Source organism: Corythoichthys intestinalis, chromosome 1 (genome assembly GCF_030265065.1).
Source record: "Corythoichthys intestinalis isolate RoL2023-P3 chromosome 1, ASM3026506v1, whole genome shotgun sequence".
Lineage (NCBI taxonomy): Eukaryota > Metazoa > Chordata > Actinopteri > Syngnathiformes > Syngnathidae > Corythoichthys > Corythoichthys intestinalis.
The window spans coordinates 76156654-76175080 of record NC_080395.1 but is presented as its reverse complement, the minus strand read 5'-3'; the positions used below and the strand labels follow the sequence as shown (position 1 = coordinate 76175080).

The following is an 18427-nucleotide window of genomic DNA, read 5'->3' as shown; positions in this document are numbered from 1 at the left end:
GGTTTATTCAGGTGTACAATGTGCAGTGGATGGATTAGTATCTGTTACTGAATTGTCTGACACAATTGGTTCATTTGCAGGTGGATCATCTGCATGGGTGGGCCATCCAGATCTTCTGCAGCTCAGGGTTTGGCCTGTCTGACACCATGGATGGTGCACATGCTTCATCAGAGCACATTCAGTAGATCTAAATCCAGATGTGATGTTGTGTAGTTTCACTGCTGACATGGAGGAGTGAAGTGAGATTTCTCACTTTATACCATCGCCACAATTTTGTGAAAACAATCTCTCCTATCAACACAGGCTATGTTGTTAGTTGATCAACATGTGTAGTAAAATATTTTCAAGCTAAATCGATTTGCTTTACCACAACAGCTGATTAAGTTGATAGAAAAGAAAATTAACGTTTACGTCCAAAATATATATTTTTGTGAAAAAAAACATCTCTTCTCTTCTTCATGGACAAGGTGAATTCGTAGGGGCATGATGGTTGTATGAACACAAATGTGCTCCCTCACTTATCTCACATTACCCCAGTCTCCCCCTACACTGCGGTCAAGCCACCCTCCACTCGTTAAAACGAAGTCAAGCTAGCCGCCCCTCATTTGGATCATTGTGTGCATTACGGTAATGCAACGCGCTGGCTTCCTAAAGGTGCAACTTGCTGTATTCATAATGGAACGCGGTGGCTGCCCATTTCCGCTGTCATTTTGCCAGATTTCAAAAATTGATTAAAATAAATCTGGCTGATATCCCGGGACGGTTCCACTTCTGAGGTATACTAGAGTACCCCAAGACTCGAACTAAAGTACTCTGATAAAATTCTGATGTATCATTTCAAAATAAAAGTACTTTGAAAATTGCCCATTTTTGCTGTCATTTCGCCTGATTTAAAAAATTAATTAAAAAAAAATCTGCCTGATATCCCGAGACGGTTCCACTTCTGAGGTATACTAAACTACCCCAAGACTCGAACTAAAGTACTCTGATAAAATTCTGATGTATCATTTCAAAATAAAAGTACTTTGAAAAATGCCCATTTTTGCTGTCATTTCGCCTGATTTCAAAAATTAATTTTAAAAAATCTGGCTGATATCCCGAGACGGTTCCACTTCTGAGGTACACTACACTACCCCAAGACTCGAACTAAAGTACTCTGATAAAATTCTGATGTATCATTTCAAAATAAAAGTACTTTGAAAATTGCCCATTTTTGCTGTCATTTCGCCTGATTTAAAAAATTAATTTTAAAAAATCTGCCTGATATCCCGAGACGGTTCCACTTCTGAGGTACACTACACTACCCCAAGACTCGAACTAAAGTACTCTGATAAAATTCTGATGTATCATTTCAAAATAAAAGTACTTTGAAAATTGCCCATTTTTGCTGTCATTTCGCCTGATTTAAAAAATTAATTTAAAAAAATCTGCCTGATATCCCGAGACGGTTCCACTTCTGAGGTATACTAGACTACCCCAAGACTCGAACTAAAGTACTCTGATAAAATTCTGATGTATCATTTCAAAATAAAAGTACTTTGAAAATTGCCCATTTTTGCTGTCATTTCGCCTGATTTAAAAAATTAATTCAAAAAAATCTGCCTGATATCCCGAGACGGTTCCACTTCTGAGGTATACTAGACTACCCCAAGACTCGAACTAAAGTACTCTGATAAAATTCTGATGTATCATTTCAAAATAAAAGTACTTTGAAAATTGCTTATTTTGGCTGTCATTTCGCCTGATTTCAAAAATTGATAAAAAAAAATCTGGCTGATATCCCGAGACGATTCCACTTCTGAGGTATACTAGACTACTCCAAGACTCGAATTAAAGTACTCTGATAAAATTCTGATGTATCATTTCAAAATAAAAGTACTTTGAAAATTGTCAATTTTTGCTGTCATTTCGCCTGATTTCAAAAATTAATTTAAAAAAATCTGGCTGATATCCCGAGACGGTTCCACTTCAGAGGTATACTAGACTACCCCAAGACTCGAACTAAAGTACTCTGATAAAATTCTGATGTGTCATTTCAAAATAAAAGTACTTTGAAAATTGTCAATTTTTGCTGTCATTTCGCCTGATTTCAAAAATTAATTTAAAAAAATCTGGCTGATATCCCGAGACGGTTCCACTTCAGAGGTATACTAGACTACCCCAAGACTCGAACTAAAGTACTCTGATAAAATTCTGATGTATCATTTCAAAATAAAAGTACTTTGAAAATTGCTTATTTTGGCTGTCATTTCGCCTGATTTCAAAATTTGATTAAAAAAAATCTGGCTGATATCCCGAGACGGTTCCACTTCAGAGGTATACTAGACTACCCCAAGACTCGAACTAAAGTACTCTGATAAAATTCTGATGTATCATTTCAAAATAAAAGTACTTTGAAAATTGCTTATTTTGGCTGTCATTTCGCCTGATTTCAAAAATTAATAAAAAAAAATCTGGCTGATATCCCGAGACGATTCCACTTCTGAGGTATACTAGACTACTCCAAGACTCGAACTAAAGTACTCTGATAAAATTCTGATGTATCATTTCAAAATAAAAGTGCTTTGAAAATTGCTTATTTTGGCTGTCATTTCGCCTGATTTAAAAAATTAATTTAAAAAAATCTGGCTGATATCCCGAGACGGTTCCACTTCTGAGGTACACTACACTACCCCAAGACTCGAACTAAAGTACTCTGATAAAATTCTGATGTATCATTTTAAAATAAAAGTACTTTGAAAAATGCCCATTTTTGCTGTCATTTCGCCTGATTTCAAAAATTGATTAAAAAAAATCTGCCTGATATCCCGAGACGGTTCCACTTCTGAGGTATACTAGACTACCCCAAGACTCGAACTAAAGTGCTCTGATAAAATTCTGATGTATCATTTCAAAATAAAAGTACTTTGAAAATTGCTTATTTTGGCTGTCATTTCGCCTGATTTCAAAATTTGATTAAAAAAAATCTGGCTGATATCCCGAGACGGTTCCACTTCAGAGGTATACTAGACTACCCCAAGACTCGAACTAAAGTACTCTGATAAAATTCTGATGTATCATTTCAAAATAAAAGTACTTTGAAAATTGCTTATTTTGGCTGTCATTTCGCCTGATTTCAAAAATTAATAAAAAAAAATCTGGCTGATATCCCGAGACGATTCCACTTCTGAGGTATACTAGACTACTCCAAGACTCGAACTAAAGTACTCTGATAAAATTCTGATGTATCATTTCAAAATAAAAGTACTTTGAAAAATGCCCATTTTTGCTGTCATTTCGCCTGATTTCAAAAATTAATAAAAAAAAATCTGGCTGATATCCCGAGACGGTTCCACTTCTGAGGTACACTACACTACCCCAAGACTCGAACTAAAGTGCTCTGATAAAATTCTGATGTATCATTTTAAAATAAAAGTACTTTGAAAAATGCCCATTTTTGCTGTCATTTCGCCTGATTTCAAAAATTGATTAAAAAAAATCTGCCTGATATCCCGAGACGGTTCCACTTCTGAGGTATACTAGACTACCCCAAGACTCGAACTAAAGTACTCTGATAAAATTCTGATGTATCATTTCAAAATAAAAGTACTTTGAAAATTGCTTATTTTGGCTGTCATTTCGCCTGATTTCAAAAATTAATAAAAAAAAATCTGGCTGATATCCCGAGACGATTCCACTTCTGAGGTATACTAGACTACTCCAAGACTCGAACTAAAGTACTCTGATAAAATTCTGATGTATCATTTCAAAATAAAAGTACTTTGAAAATTGTCAATTTTTGCTCTCATTTCGCCTGATTTCAAAAATTGATTAAAAAAAATCTGGCTGATATCCCGAGACGGTTCCACTTCAGAGGTATACTAGACTACCCCAAGACTCGAACTAAAGTACTCTGATAAAATTCTGATGTATCATTTCAAAATAAAAGTACTTTGAAAATTGCCCATTTTTGCTGTCATTTCGCCTGATTTAAAAAATTAATTTAAAAAAATCTGCCTGATATCCCGAGACGGTTCCACTTCTGAGGTACACTACACTACCCCAAGACTCGAACTAAAGTACTCTGATAAAATTCTGATGTATCATTTTAAAATAAAAGTACTTTGAAAAATGCCCATTTTTGCTGTCATTTCGCCTGATTTCAAAAATTGATTAAAAAAAATCTGGCTGATATCCCGAGACGGTTCCACTTCTGAGGTATACTAGACTACCCCAAGACTCGAACTAAAGTGCTCTGATAAAATTCTGATGTATCATTTCAAAATAAAAGTACTTTGAAAATTGCTTATTTTGGCTGTCATTTCGCCTGATTTCAAAATTTGATTAAAAAAAATCTGGCTGATATCCCGAGACGGTTCCACTTCAGAGGTATACTAGACTACCCCAAGACTCGAACTAAAGTACTCTGATAAAATTCTGATGTATCATTTCAAAATAAAAGTACTTTGAAAATTGCTTATTTTGGCTGTCATTTCGCCTGATTTCAAAAATTAATAAAAAAAAATCTGGCTGATATCCCGAGACGATTCCACTTCTGAGGTATACTAGACTACTCCAAGACTCGAACTAAAGTACTCTGATAAAATTCTGATGTATCATTTCAAAATAAAAGTACTTTGAAAAATGCCCATTTTTGCTGTCATTTCGCCTGATTTCAAAAATTAATTTAAAAAAATCTGGCTGATATCCCGAGACGGTTCCACTTCTGAGGTATACTAGACTACCCCAAGACTCGAACTAAAGTACTCTGATAAAATTCTGATGTATCATTTCAAAATAAAAGTACTTTGAAAATTGTCAATTTTTGCTCTCATTTAGCCTGATTTCAAAAATTGATTAAAAAAAATCTGGCTGATATCCCGAGACGGTTCCACTTCAGAGGTATACTAGACTACCCCAAGACTCGAACTAAAGTACTCTGATAAAATTCTGATGTATCATTTTAAAATAAAAGTACTTTGAAAAATGCCCATTTTTGCTGTCATTTCGCCTGATTTCAAAAATTGATTAAAAAAAATCTGTCTGATATCCCGAGACGGTTCCACTTCTGAGGTATACTAGACTACCCCAAGACTTGAACTAAAGTACTCTGATAAAATTCTGATGTATCATTTCAAAATAAAAGTACTTTGAAAATTGTCAATTTTTGCTGTCATTTCGCCTGATTTCAAAAATTAATTAAAAAAAATCTGTCTGATATCCCGAGACGGTTCCACTTCAGAGGTATACTAGACTACCCCAAGACTCGAACTAAAGTACTCTGATAAAATTCTGATGTATCATTTCAAAATAAAAGTACTTTGAAAATTGCTTATTTTGGCTGTCATTTCGCCTGATTTCAAAATTTGATTAAAAAAAATCTGGCTGATATCCCGAGACGGTTCCACTTCAGAGGTATACTAGACTACCCCAAGACTCGAACTAAAGTACTCTGATAAAATTCTGATGTATCATTTCAAAATAAAAGTACTTTGAAAATTGCTTATTTTGGCTGTCATTTCGCCTGATTTCAAAAATTAATAAAAAAAAATCTGGCTGATATCCCGAGACGATTCCACTTCTGAGGTATACTAGACTACTCCAAGACTCGAACTAAAGTACTCTGATAAAATTCTGATGTATCATTTTAAAATAAAAGTACTTTGAAAAATGCCCATTTTTGCTGTCATTTCGCCTGATTTCAAAAATTGATTAAAAAAAATCTGGCTGATATCCCGAGACGGTTCCACTTCTGAGGTATACTAGACTACCCCAAGACTCGAACTAAAGTGCTCTGATAAAATTCTGATGTATCATTTCAAAATAAAAGTACTTTGAAAATTGCTTATTTTGGCTGTCATTTCGCCTGATTTCAAAATTTGATTAAAAAAAATCTGGCTGATATCCCGAGACGGTTCCACTTCAGAGGTATACTAGACTACCCCAAGACTCGAACTAAAGTACTCTGATAAAATTCTGATGTATCATTTCAAAATAAAAGTACTTTGAAAATTGCTTATTTTGGCTGTCATTTCGCCTGATTTCAAAAATTAATAAAAAAAAATCTGGCTGATATCCCGAGACGATTCCACTTCTGAGGTATACTAGACTACTCCAAGACTCGAACTAAAGTACTCTGATAAAATTCTGATGTATCATTTCAAAATAAAAGTACTTTGAAAAATGCCCATTTTTGCTGTCATTTCGCCTGATTTCAAAAATTAATTTAAAAAAATCTGGCTGATATCCCGAGACGGTTCCACTTCTGAGGTATACTAGACTACCCCAAGACTCGAACTAAAGTACTCTGATAAAATTATGATGTATCATTTCAAAATAAAAGTACTTTGAAAATTGTCAATTTTTGCTCTCATTTAGCCTGATTTCAAAAATTGATTAAAAAAAATCTGGCTGATATCCCGAGACGGTTCCACTTCAGAGGTATACTAGACTACCCCAAGACTCGAACTAAAGTACTCTGATAAAATTCTGATGTATCATTTTAAAATAAAAGTACTTTGAAAAATGCCCATTTTTGCTGTCATTTCGCCTGATTTCAAAAATTGATTAAAAAAAATCTGTCTGATATCCCGAGACGGTTCCACTTCTGAGGTATACTAGACTACCCCAAGACTTGAACTAAAGTACTCTGATAAAATTCTGATGTATCATTTCAAAATAAAAGTACTTTGAAAATTGTCAATTTTTGCTGTCATTTCGCCTGATTTCAAAAATTAATTAAAAAAAATCTGTCTGATATCCCGAGACGGTTCCACTTCAGAGGTATACTAGACTACCCCAAGACTCGAACTAAAGTACTCTGATAAAATTCTGATGTATCATTTCAAAATCATATCTGCCTCATAGTTCTGAGAACAAGGTTCAAGTCATGGCTCCGGCCTTGCTGTATGACACTTCTAAAACACAGGATTGGTGAAAAGGTGTCTCCTTGTCCAGTAGGAGTGAAATCCTCCACCCACTGCGGTCCTTTGTGGAATTAGTTTGGTGACCGCTGATCTAAAGTCAGTGCGCCGAAGTCAGTGCGCCGCCAGCGGTGGCCACAGCCACCCCTATAAATTGGTTGGCCACCCCACTGGCCACCCCGCTTGCCAGTATATCGTTGAATTGTTGTAGCATCAGTTATGCATTTCATCCCAAATGAATGCATTTATTTTGTTTTGTTAAATGTGGGGCTGTCATATTTATCGTGTTAATGGGCGGTAATTAATTTAATTAATCACGTGAAAATACTGTATTTATCGCAATTAACGCATTTGCGGTAGGACTCATTCAAGCATTGCCGCAAACACCCTACAATGGCGCCGTTTTACTTATATACAGAGAAAAGAGGCAGTGTCAAGTGAGTGGAGTAGATACAAGCATTCATTGGGGCCGTGCGTTTAATTGCCAAAAGCTTAGTCATCTCTCCCACAGCAACTATAAATATTGTGGGAAGCAACGTGGGGAAGAATGACAGGAGTTGATCTTTTTCTTACGCAGAGAAGATATAGCATTTGCAGGCACCACACACAGTCATGGTTGCACCACTTCCCATCATGCATTTGGGCAGGACAGTTAAGTCGCTACAGTAACATTTACTGAAAGCTCAACAAATACACTAGATGGCAATATTTAGTCACAATATACAAACTCACATTTATCCTTTAAGAATTACAAGTCTTTCTACCTGTGGATCCCTTTCACAGAAATAATGTTCATAATGTTAATGCCATCTGGTGGATTTATTGTTATAATAAAAAAATACAGTACTTATGTACAGTATGTTGAATGTATATACAGTGGGAAGAACAAGTATTTGATACACTGCCAATGGGTTTTCCCATTGACTGTGTATTAAATACTTGTTCTCCCCACTGTAGCCGTCTTGTCTTATCTTTCCATTTCAACAATAGTAATAAAAAAATAAATAGGAGTAATAACAATTTTCAACAGAAAAATATGGCATATTTTAGAGGTGGTTTGAATTGCGATTACTTATTTTTTAAGCTGTGATTAACTCAATTAAAAATTTTAATCGTTTGACAGCCCTAGTTAAATGTACACCTTATGCCTAATATATACATAACACAATAAAACAGAATTGTTGTGGAACTTAAAATGTTGACTGGCCAGTTATGGACAATGCACATTAAATCATTAGTAGCATCAAATATTACACAATACACCAAAGTATATCAGTAGCCGTGTCCTTAAGTCTTTCTGATAGTTTTCTCCTGACCTTTGTACTGCAATAATATAATGAAAACCTGAAATTATGGCTTTTAGTTTTGGCCACCCCAAGATTTTAAGTGGCCCCATCTGGCCACCCCTATCAAAAATTTCTGGAGGCGCCACTGTCTAAAGTCCCTTTTGAAAAGCGAGGACACTATAATTTGCATACTTTGTATGTTATCCGAGTGTGTGTATCACACATAACATAAAAATACATGAATTCCAGTGGTGAATGATATGTTCTGATTTTTAATTTAAAAGCCTCAAATATAAAAGACAGCAATTTATGCATATATCCTTGTCTAAAGTTCCCACCCAACATAACATGACACCCAATGATGTTTTTATTTTGACTGCTCTTTGATCCAGGGGGATGGCTTCAATAAGTGGTACCATTAACAGCGCCTAGGAACGAATGAACAGGAGTTGAAAATTGCCAAAAGGAAACAATTATTATGCATTATATGTTGTGCATAAGCATGCTTTTTATGTGTCATTGATATATATATATATATATATATATATATATATATATATATATATATATATATATATATATATATATATATATATATATATATATATGTATATGTATATGTATATATATTCATTGGATCTATCAAAGAACAGTCAAAATAAAAACATCATTGGGTGTCATGTTATGTTGGGTGGGAAGTTTAGACAAGGATGAATTCATAAATTGCTGTCTTTTATATGTGACACTTTTAAATTAAAATTCAAAACATCATTTACAACTAGGGGTGAAAGTGGGCCAGAACGGTCATGAACACAGTTCCGGTATAAGATTCAGGGCCAGAACGCAGTTCTGGTATTAAATTCAGGGCCGGAATGCTGTTCTGGTACACTCTGCTTTGATTCCGAAAATATGACGGCAACTGTCAAAACGCTATGTAAAAAAAAAAAAAAAAAAAAAATGCTAAGCTGCCACACATGCCAAGAAGAAAACAATCTACCAACATCAGATTTACATACACAAGTGTTAACAACAAGCATAATAAAGTGCTTGTGTAGCGTAATTCGTTTCCACCAATATTTATAATTTGTTTTATTCCGCGGACGGCATGGAGGTTTCCCCAGCTCCTGTAGTTATCCGAGTCTGACGATGATGAGTCACGTCAATGTGAAAATGCACGCAGCAAAGCAAAACGGCTGTACTCATTTATCCGTTCAATTGGCTGACATACTGACATGTTATCAGCAGAGGTAGTTAGCTCTGATTGGTACAAATGTGCATGTTTTCTGGAACAGCAATTAAAAAATAAAAAAAATAAAAAGTCGTTGAATTGATGCGACAAAAAAAAGGCAATGCAACATAAAATGGATCAAATCTTTAAGAGCAACGAAAGAGTTGAGGAGGCTTATTTATCATATTTAGTTTTATTTGCTCTGATGGGGAGGTACAGAACATCTTAGCTGTCAATGTGCCCTTTGGACTTATATTTGTTCTTTTATTTTAGGCTACTGATTCATTTATTCATTCATTCATTTCATTATGATTTAAAAAAGTCAATGTTCAAACTATATTTAATTTCACTCTGCATAATATAAGTCATTTGTACTTATTTTTCTGAATGTATGTTACTTATATCTTTATTATCATTTAAAAATAAGTATTTGTTTACATTGACTTCAATTTTAATGTTTCCTATGTTCTTTACTAGTTAAAATTGAGATTTGGCATTTAGTATGTGAGGAAATAACGGAAAATAAAAATTAGAAGATGAAGGTTGGGGTTTTAGCTGTTTTTGTTAACTTTTATTTTGCATATCATTGAAAAAATACAATTTTGAATGAAAATCAGTTTTTGTATGTGTTATACAAATAACTGTGCTAAAACAGTTTTCTTTGCATTTCAGTAGTTTAAGAGGTTTGACACCCCCCCCCCCCCCCCCAAAAAAAAATAAAATAAAATAAAATGAAAGAAAAAAATTAAATAAAATTTCTGGCTCCGTAGCGACCTTCACGTCGGGGAGTTCCAGCAAGAAATTCTAGCCACTTTCACCCTTGTTTACAACTGTAATATCATGTTTTGTTTTTTGTTTTTTTTAATTCATTCATCCTCTTTGCTGGTTATCCTTACGAGGGCTGCCAGGGTGATGGAGCCTTTGTCAGTTCACCATTAACAGTAAGAAAGGTATACCCTGAACTTGCACTATTAAACAAACATACGTACAATTTGGAGTGTTCAATTTGCCTTACATGTTTGTTTTTAGGATCGTGCAAGGAAACCGTAGAGGGCCATAAAAAACAACACACACACGGATAACATAGAAAGTATGCAAATTGTAATGTCCTCGCTTTTCAAAAGGGACTTTAGATCAGCGGTCACCAAACTAATTCCACAAAGGACCGCAGTGGGTGGAGGATTTCACTCCTACTGTACAAGGAGACACCTTTTCACCAATCCTGTATTTTAGAAGTGTCATACAGCAAGGCCGGAGCCATGACTTGAACCAACCCTTGTTCTCAGAACTATGAGGCAGATATGATTTTGAAATGATACATCAGAATTTTATCAGAGTACTTTAGTTCGAGTCTTGGGGTAGTCTAGTATACCTCAGAAGTGGAACCGTCTCGGGATATCAGACAGATTTTTTTTAATCAATTTTTGAAATCAGGCGAAATGACAGCAAAAATGGGCATTTTTCAAAGTACTTTTATTTTAAAATGATACATCAGAATTTTATCAGAGTACTTTAGTTCGAGTCTTGGGGTAGTCTAGTATACCTCTGAAGTGGAACCGTCTCGGGATATCAGCCAGATTTTTTTTAATCAATTTTTGAAATCAGGCGAAATGACAGCAAAAATGGGCAATTTTCAAAGTACTTTTATTTTGAAATGATACATCAGAATTTTATCAGAGTACTTTAGTTCGAGTCTTGGGGTAGTGTAGTGTACCTCAGAAGTTGAACCGTCTCGGGATATCAGCCAGATTTTTTTAAATTAATTTTTGAAATCAGGCGAAATGACAGCAAAAATGGGCAATTTTCAAAGTACTTTTATTTTGAAATGATACATCAGAATTTTATCAGAGTACTTTAGTTCGAGTCTTGGGGTAGTGTAGTGTATCTCAGAAGTGGAACCGTCTCGGGATATCAGCCAGATTTTTTTTAATTAATTTTTGAAATCAGGCGAAATGACAGCAAAAATTGACAATTTTCAAAGTACTTTTATTTTAAAATGATACATCAGAATTTTATCAGAGTACTTTAGTTCGAGTCTTGGAGTAGTCTAGTATACCTCTGAAGTGGAACCGTCTCGGGATATCAGCCAGATTTTTTTTAATCAAATTTTGAAATCAGGCGAAATGACAGCCAAAATAAGCAATTTTCAAAGTACTTTTATTTTGAAATGATACATCAGAATTTTATCAGAGTACTTTAGTTCGAGTCTTGGGGTAGTCTAGTATACCTCTGAAGTGGAACCGTCTCGGGATATCAGACAGATTTTTTTAGATTAATTTTTGAAATCAGGCTAAATGAGAGCAAAAATTGACAATTTTCAAAGTACTTTTATTTTGAAATGATACATCAGAATTTTATCAGAGTACTTTAGTTCGAGTCTTGGGGTAGTCTAGTATACCTCAGAAGTGGAACCGTCTCGGGATATCAGCCAGATTTTTTTTAATTAATTTTTGAAATCAGGCGAAATGACAGCAAAAATGGGCATTTTTCAAAGTACTTTTATTTTGAAATGATACATCAGAATTTTATCAGAGTACTTTAGTTCGAGTCTTGGAGTAGTCTAGTATACCTCAGAAGTGGAATCGTCTCGGGATATCAGCCAGATTTTTTTTTATTAATTTTTTAAATCAGGCTAAATGAGAGCAAAAATTGACAATTTTCAAAGTACTTTTATTTTAAAATGATACATTAGAATTTTATCAGAGTACTTTAGTTCGAGTCTTGGGGTAGTGTAGTGTACCTCAGAAGTGGAACCGTCTCGGGATATCAGCCAGATTTTTTCTAATCAATTTTTGAAATCAGGCGAAATGACAGCCAAAATAAGCAATTTTCAAAGTACTTTTACTTTGAAATGATACATCAGAATTTTATCAGAGTACTTTAGTTCGAGTCTTGGGGTAGTGTAGTGTATCTCAGAAGTGGAACCGTCTCGGGATATCAGCCAGATTTTTTTTAATTAATTTTTGAAATCAGGCGAAATGACAGCCAAAATAAGCAATTTTCAAAGTACTTTTATTTTGAAATGATACATCAGAATTTTATCAGAGTACTTTAGTTCGAGTCTTGGGGTAGTCTAGTATACCTCAGAAGTGGAACCGTCTCGGGATATCAGACAGATTTTTTTTAATCAATTTTTGAAATCAGGCGAAATGACAGCAAAAATGGGCATTTTTCAAAGTACTTTTATTTTAAAATGATACATCAGAATTTTATCAGAGTACTTTAGTTCGAGTCTTGGGGTAGTCTAGTATACCTCTGAAGTGGAACCGTCTCGGGATATCAGCCAGATTTTTTTTAATCAATTTTTGAAATCAGGCTAAATGAGAGCAAAAATTGACAATTTTCAAAGTACTTTTATTTTGAAATGATACATCAGAATTTTATCAGAGTACTTTAGTTCGAGTCTTGGGGTAGTGTAGTGTACCTCAGAAGTGGAACCGTCTCGGGATATCAGCCAGATTTTTTTAAATTAATTTTTGAAATCAGGCGAAATGACAACAAAAATAGGCATTTTTCAAAGTACTTTTACTTTGAAATGATACATCAGAATTTTATCAGAGTACTTTAGTTCGAGTCTTGGGGTAGTGTAGTGTATCTCAGAAGTGGAACCGTCTCGGGATATCAGCCAGATTTTTTTTAATTAATTTTTGAAATCAGGCGAAATGACAGCAAAAATTGACAATTTTCAAAGTACTTTTATTTTGAAATGATACATCAGAATTTTATCAGAGTACTTTAGTTCGAGTCTTGGGGTAGTCTAGTATACCTCAGAAGTGGAACCGTCTCGGGATATCAGACAGATTTTTTTTAATCAATTTTTGAAATCAGGCGAAATGACAGCAAAAATGGGCATTTTTCAAAGTACTTTTATTTTAAAATGATACATCAGAATTTTATCAGAGTACTTTAGTTCGAGTCTTGGGGTAGTCTAGTATACCTCTGAAGTGGAACCGTCTCGGGATATCAGCCAGATTTTTTTTAATCAATTTTTGAAATCAGGCTAAATGAGAGCAAAAATTGACAATTTTCAAAGTACTTTTATTTTGAAATGATACATCAGAATTTTATCAGAGTACTTTAGTTCGAGTCTTGGGGTAGTCTAGTATACCTCAGAAGTGGAACCGTCTCGGGATATCAGCCAGATTTTTTAAAATTAATTTTTGAAATCAGGCGAAATGACAGCCAAAATAAGCAATTTTCAAAGTACTTTTATTTTGAAATGATACATCAGAATTTTATCAGAGTACTTTAGTTCGAGTCTTGGAGTAGTCTAGTATACCTCAGAAGTGGAACCGTCTCGGGATATCAGCCAGATTTTTTAAAATTAATTTTTGAAATCAGGCGAAATGACAGCAAAAATTGGCATTTTTCAAAGTACTTTTATTTTGAAATGATACATCAGAATTTTATCAGAGTACTTTAGTTCTAGTCTTGGGGTAGTCTAGTATACCTCAGAAGTGGAACCGTCTCGGGATATCAGGCAGATTTTTTTGAATCAATTTTTTAAATCAGGCGAAATGACAGCAAAAATGGGCAATTTTCAAAGTACTTTTATTTTGAAATGATACATCAGAATTTTATCAGAGTACTTTAGTTCGAGTCTTGGGGTAGTCTAGTATACCTCAGAAGTGGAACCGTCTCGGGATATCAGGCAGATTTTTTTAAATTAATTTTTTAAATCAGGCGAAATGACAGCAAAAATGGGCAATTTTCAAAGTACTTTTATTTTGAAATGATACATCAGAATTTTATCAGAGTACTTTAGTTCGAGTCTTGGGGTAGTGTAGTGTACCTCAGAAGTGGAACCGTCTCGGGATATCAGGCAGATTTTTTTAAATTAATTTTTTAAATCAGGCGAAATGACAGCAAAAATGGGCAATTTACAAAGTACTTTTATTTTGAAATGATACATCAGAATTTTATCAGAGTACTTTAGTTCGAGTCTTGGGGTAGTCTAGTATACCTCTGAAGTGGAACCGTCTCGGGATATCAGCCAGATTTTTTTTAATCAAATTTTGAAATCAGGCGAAATGACAGCCAAAATAAGCAATTTTCAAAGTACTTTTATTTTGAAATGATACATCAGAATTTTATCAGAGTACTTTAGTTTGAGTCTTGGGGTAGTGTAGTATACCTCTGAAGTGGAACCGTCTCGGGATATCAGCCAGATTTTTTAAAATTAATTTTTGAAATCAGGCGAAATGACAGCAAAAATTGACAATTTTCAAAGTACTTTTATTTTAAAATGATACATCAGAATTTTATCAGAGTACTTTAGTTCGAGTCTTGGGGTAGTGTAGTGTACCTCAGAAGTGGAACCGTCTCGGGATATCAGCCAGATTTTTTTGAATTAATTTTTGAAATCAGGCGAAATGACAGCAAAAATGGGCATTTTTCAAAGTACTTTTATTTTGAAATGATACATCAGAATTTTATCAGAGTACTTTAGTTTGAGTCTTGGAGTAGTCTAGTTTACCTCAGAAGTGGAATCGTCTCGGGATATCAGACAGATTTTTTTTTATTAATTTTTGAAATCAGGCGAAATGACAGCCAAAATAAGCAATTTTCAAAGTACTTTTATTTTGAAATGATACATCAGAATTTTATCAGAGTACTTTAGTTCGAGTCTTGGGGTAGTCTAGTATACCTCTGAAGTGGAACCGTCTCGGGATATCAGCCAGATTTTTTTTAATCAATTTTTGACATCAGGCGAAATGAGAGCAAAAATTGACAATTTTCAAAGTACTTTTATTTTGAAATGATACATCAGAATTTTATCAGAGTACTTTAGTTCGAGTCTTGGGGTACTCTAGTATACCTCAGAAGTGGAACCGTCCCGGGATATCAGCCAGATTTTTTTTAATCAATTTTTGAAATCAGGCGAAATGACAGCGGAAATGGGCAGCCACCGCGTTCCATTATGAATACAGCAAGTTGCACCATTAGGAAGCCAGCGCGTTGCATTACCGTAATGCACACAATGATCCAAATGAGGGGTGGCTAGCTTGACTTCGTTTTAACGAGTGGAGGGTGGCTTGACCGCAGTTCCCCTACTGTACCGCAACACCGAAATTTGAGGCTCGTCCACCTGTCAAATCCCACTTTAACCACTGAACAAGTTGCTTACGGGTGCAAAATTAAAGTTTATAAAACGTCATTTTACATGTCTAAGGTCTGCTCGACAACAAGAAAATATTGTTAATATCATCTATTAAACCTCTATAAAGTTGTAAACGTGACAAAATAGTTATAAGAAACGCTCAAACAAAAAGTGATATCTATCAGTTATATATACTTTTCCGGATCAAGGCCTTGGTAGTAGTTATGACTCATTTTAAATAAATATCGAGCGAGTACCTCACCTGCTTGTTGACAGACACTGGCCGAATCACATGTCGCCGGGAAAATCCGCCGCCCGGTAGTATCCCCGACTATGCGTTCTTCTTCCGAGCGGCATCCGTAATCTCTGTAGGTTGCGTCGGCACTATCTCCCAGCAGACTCTTTGAATCCATTCAACAAAGCCACGCGTTTATATTTTCCCCCGCTTTTGACGCTCAACCCTTGTTGAGTAACCATTTAGTTGGCGGCTGTGAAATGTGTAACCAGTTTTTTTTCATACGTAGTTCTGAAGTACAACTTCTGAGCTGCTACGGGGATCGTAAGAAAAGGAAGTTATTTCTCTGCTTCACTAAAGTGTCACCTTACATTGACTTCCTATCCACGAGACTCCACCTACATTGGTCATTGTACGTCGTTGCTTGGTACCATGGGCCAAAAGCATAGGCGGAGATTGAGGGGGGGCGGAGGGGGCAGTGCCCTCCTGATGGCCGAAAAATGTCATTGCATATGGTAGAAATCAGACAAGACTGACAAGGCAGTTTCTGCTCTTGCACCCTTCTTTAGAATACACTGCTGTATTTTAAGCCAAAAGAACTGTTGTGTTTGATAGAACAATATGTCTATATGCTGCGATAGCAGATTCATGGCGCATTAAGCCCCCAAACTATTTTTAATTTGCCTGATTCACCCCGGAAACCCCCGTTTACAGACGTTGCGCAACCGCTTTGGTTTCAACCCAGCCATAAAAACAATGTAATTATAATTATTATTCAAAATGTCTCATTTTTAGCTTAGAATCCTTAATTGATGTCTAATATTTCATTTAAAAAAAGAACGACTTTAAAAAATTATTCGTTCACATTTTTTAAAATTTTAAACAAATTACGTCACAATGAAAAAATTACTGTCTGTAAAAAAGTCACGGATATCTACCTCATAACTATTGCTTAACTGTAATTTTTTCGTTACTGTCGCATTTTCCCCAATATTTTAGATGATAAATAATCGATCCAAGCAAAGAAAAATTGAAAAGAAAAAAAAAACATTTAAAAGGGTAAATATATGAAAATGAACATCTCAGTTACTCCTTCATGTCTGAGATTTTTGCATCGCAACCCTTGTTATATTACCATGTTTCACCCATAAAATCCCCCAAAAATTGGGCTGTGGCCATTCACATCTGTGTCTTGACACTCGATGATACAAGCTATATGGAGTTTTTGGATTGAAACGAGGTAGGTATGCGATAATGTCTCATTAAAATCATGGCGTCTTTAATTCTGCTCTCGCGTGCTCTCATTTCCAGTTAGGGTTTTACTGTTTAAAAGTTTTTTTGTTTTTTTTTCAATGCCCTCCTGTTCAAAATTTTTCTTCCCCCAGAAAATTGACATTTGAAGCTTCAATGATATATCACACGTGCATATCGGACAGTTTCCAAATTTGGACAAATTGGGGGTCTCAGAGCGGAACTTCAAGTCATCTGAGTGTTTTCCTCCATATACCTGTAATTGACTTTCCTATAAATGAACTTAAAGGGGAAGGACAGAATTTTGACGTGAGGCTTAATCATTGAGTAAGCGGGGGTTTAATTAGTCGGTGGATTTGATTTCAACAAATCCCCTGCAGTTTGTTAGTTAGTTGCAGGGCTCCGGAGTGGCTAAGCTAACATGCCAATGTCAATGGTGCTTACTTAGCACACCAATAAAAAACAACATATGCACGCAAGACAATCACAGATGACTCATGCAATCAATAGTGTTGGCTATGTTTATAGAAAAAAGTTATTAAAACTTACCATAGAATGTCAATAATTGTAGTATGAATAACAACATTTGTAATCCAGCAGCTCTGCAGGAAACAGGCTGTCTAGGCTAGCAAGGCGGAATGATATCACATAGTTTTTTTACACTTTTTTTTTTTGTTTTTTGTTTTTGTTTTTGTGGGAACGAAAACGGACTCCCCAGCAGACTGAGCATGAATGGTCGAAGCATTCCTCTCTATTGTGGTCGCATTACGCATCTAAAAAATAGTCCTTCAGAATGAAATGAATTACGGCAGTTTGGTGTGACATTGTTTTGGCCACATGGGTATTTGGAACAATGATCTGCATTTTGAATTTATTTGACTAGGTTTGATCTGTTAATATGTTTTTTTTTATTAGCATGCCAAGCAGGCACCTATGACTCACACTAGCTAATTTGTTGAAATCAATTCCACCGACTACCCTAATTTTTGGACTATAAGGCGCACCTGACTATAAGCCGCCATCCACCAAATTTGACACGAAAACGACATTTGTTCATTCTTAAGCCGCACTGGACTAGAAGCCGCAGCTTTTTTCATTGTATTATGGGATATTTACACCAGAAAATATTCATCAGTAACACTTTATTTGACAGCGGCATCATAAGACTGTCAGAAGATCAAATGAACCACCATGAAGCTTTGAACCAATTAGCTGCAAAGCTTAATTGCTTCAGGAAGCTTCATTTGGCCATCACTGCTACCCTGGGTGAGACAGCCAACCTCTGCTGCCACCAGCTGTCAACATTGTCGTCATTCAACCTGCCTCTTAGCATGCATTGCAAAGCTACAGATGTAAATAACAATCAAAATTCATGTTCTGTGCCAATTATTTCTTTAGTTACTGTTCCAGTTGTTTCACTGATTG

The 18427-nt window shown here is 35.2% G+C and overlaps 1 protein-coding gene across 9 annotated transcripts in view; it reads right to left on the bottom strand.

The window, feature by feature from the left end:
* The window catches only part of LOC130918470 (two pore channel protein 2-like), a 109255-nt gene extending 93116 nt beyond the window's left edge, over positions 1-16139 (bottom strand). For 7 of the 9 annotated variants that reach the window (XR_009063769.1, XM_057840192.1, XM_057840209.1 and 4 more), the window contains exon 1: positions 15779-16139. Coding sequence is in view for 6 of the 9 variants with exons in the window: in XM_057840192.1 (XP_057696175.1) it covers positions 15779-15929 (151 nt within the window). In the remaining 3 variants the exon portion in view is untranslated. The remainder of the gene's footprint in view (positions 1-15778) is intronic. The other 2 variants (XM_057840217.1, XM_057840240.1) reach the window with 2 other exon arrangements.
* Positions 16140-18427: the final 2288 nt, after the last annotated feature.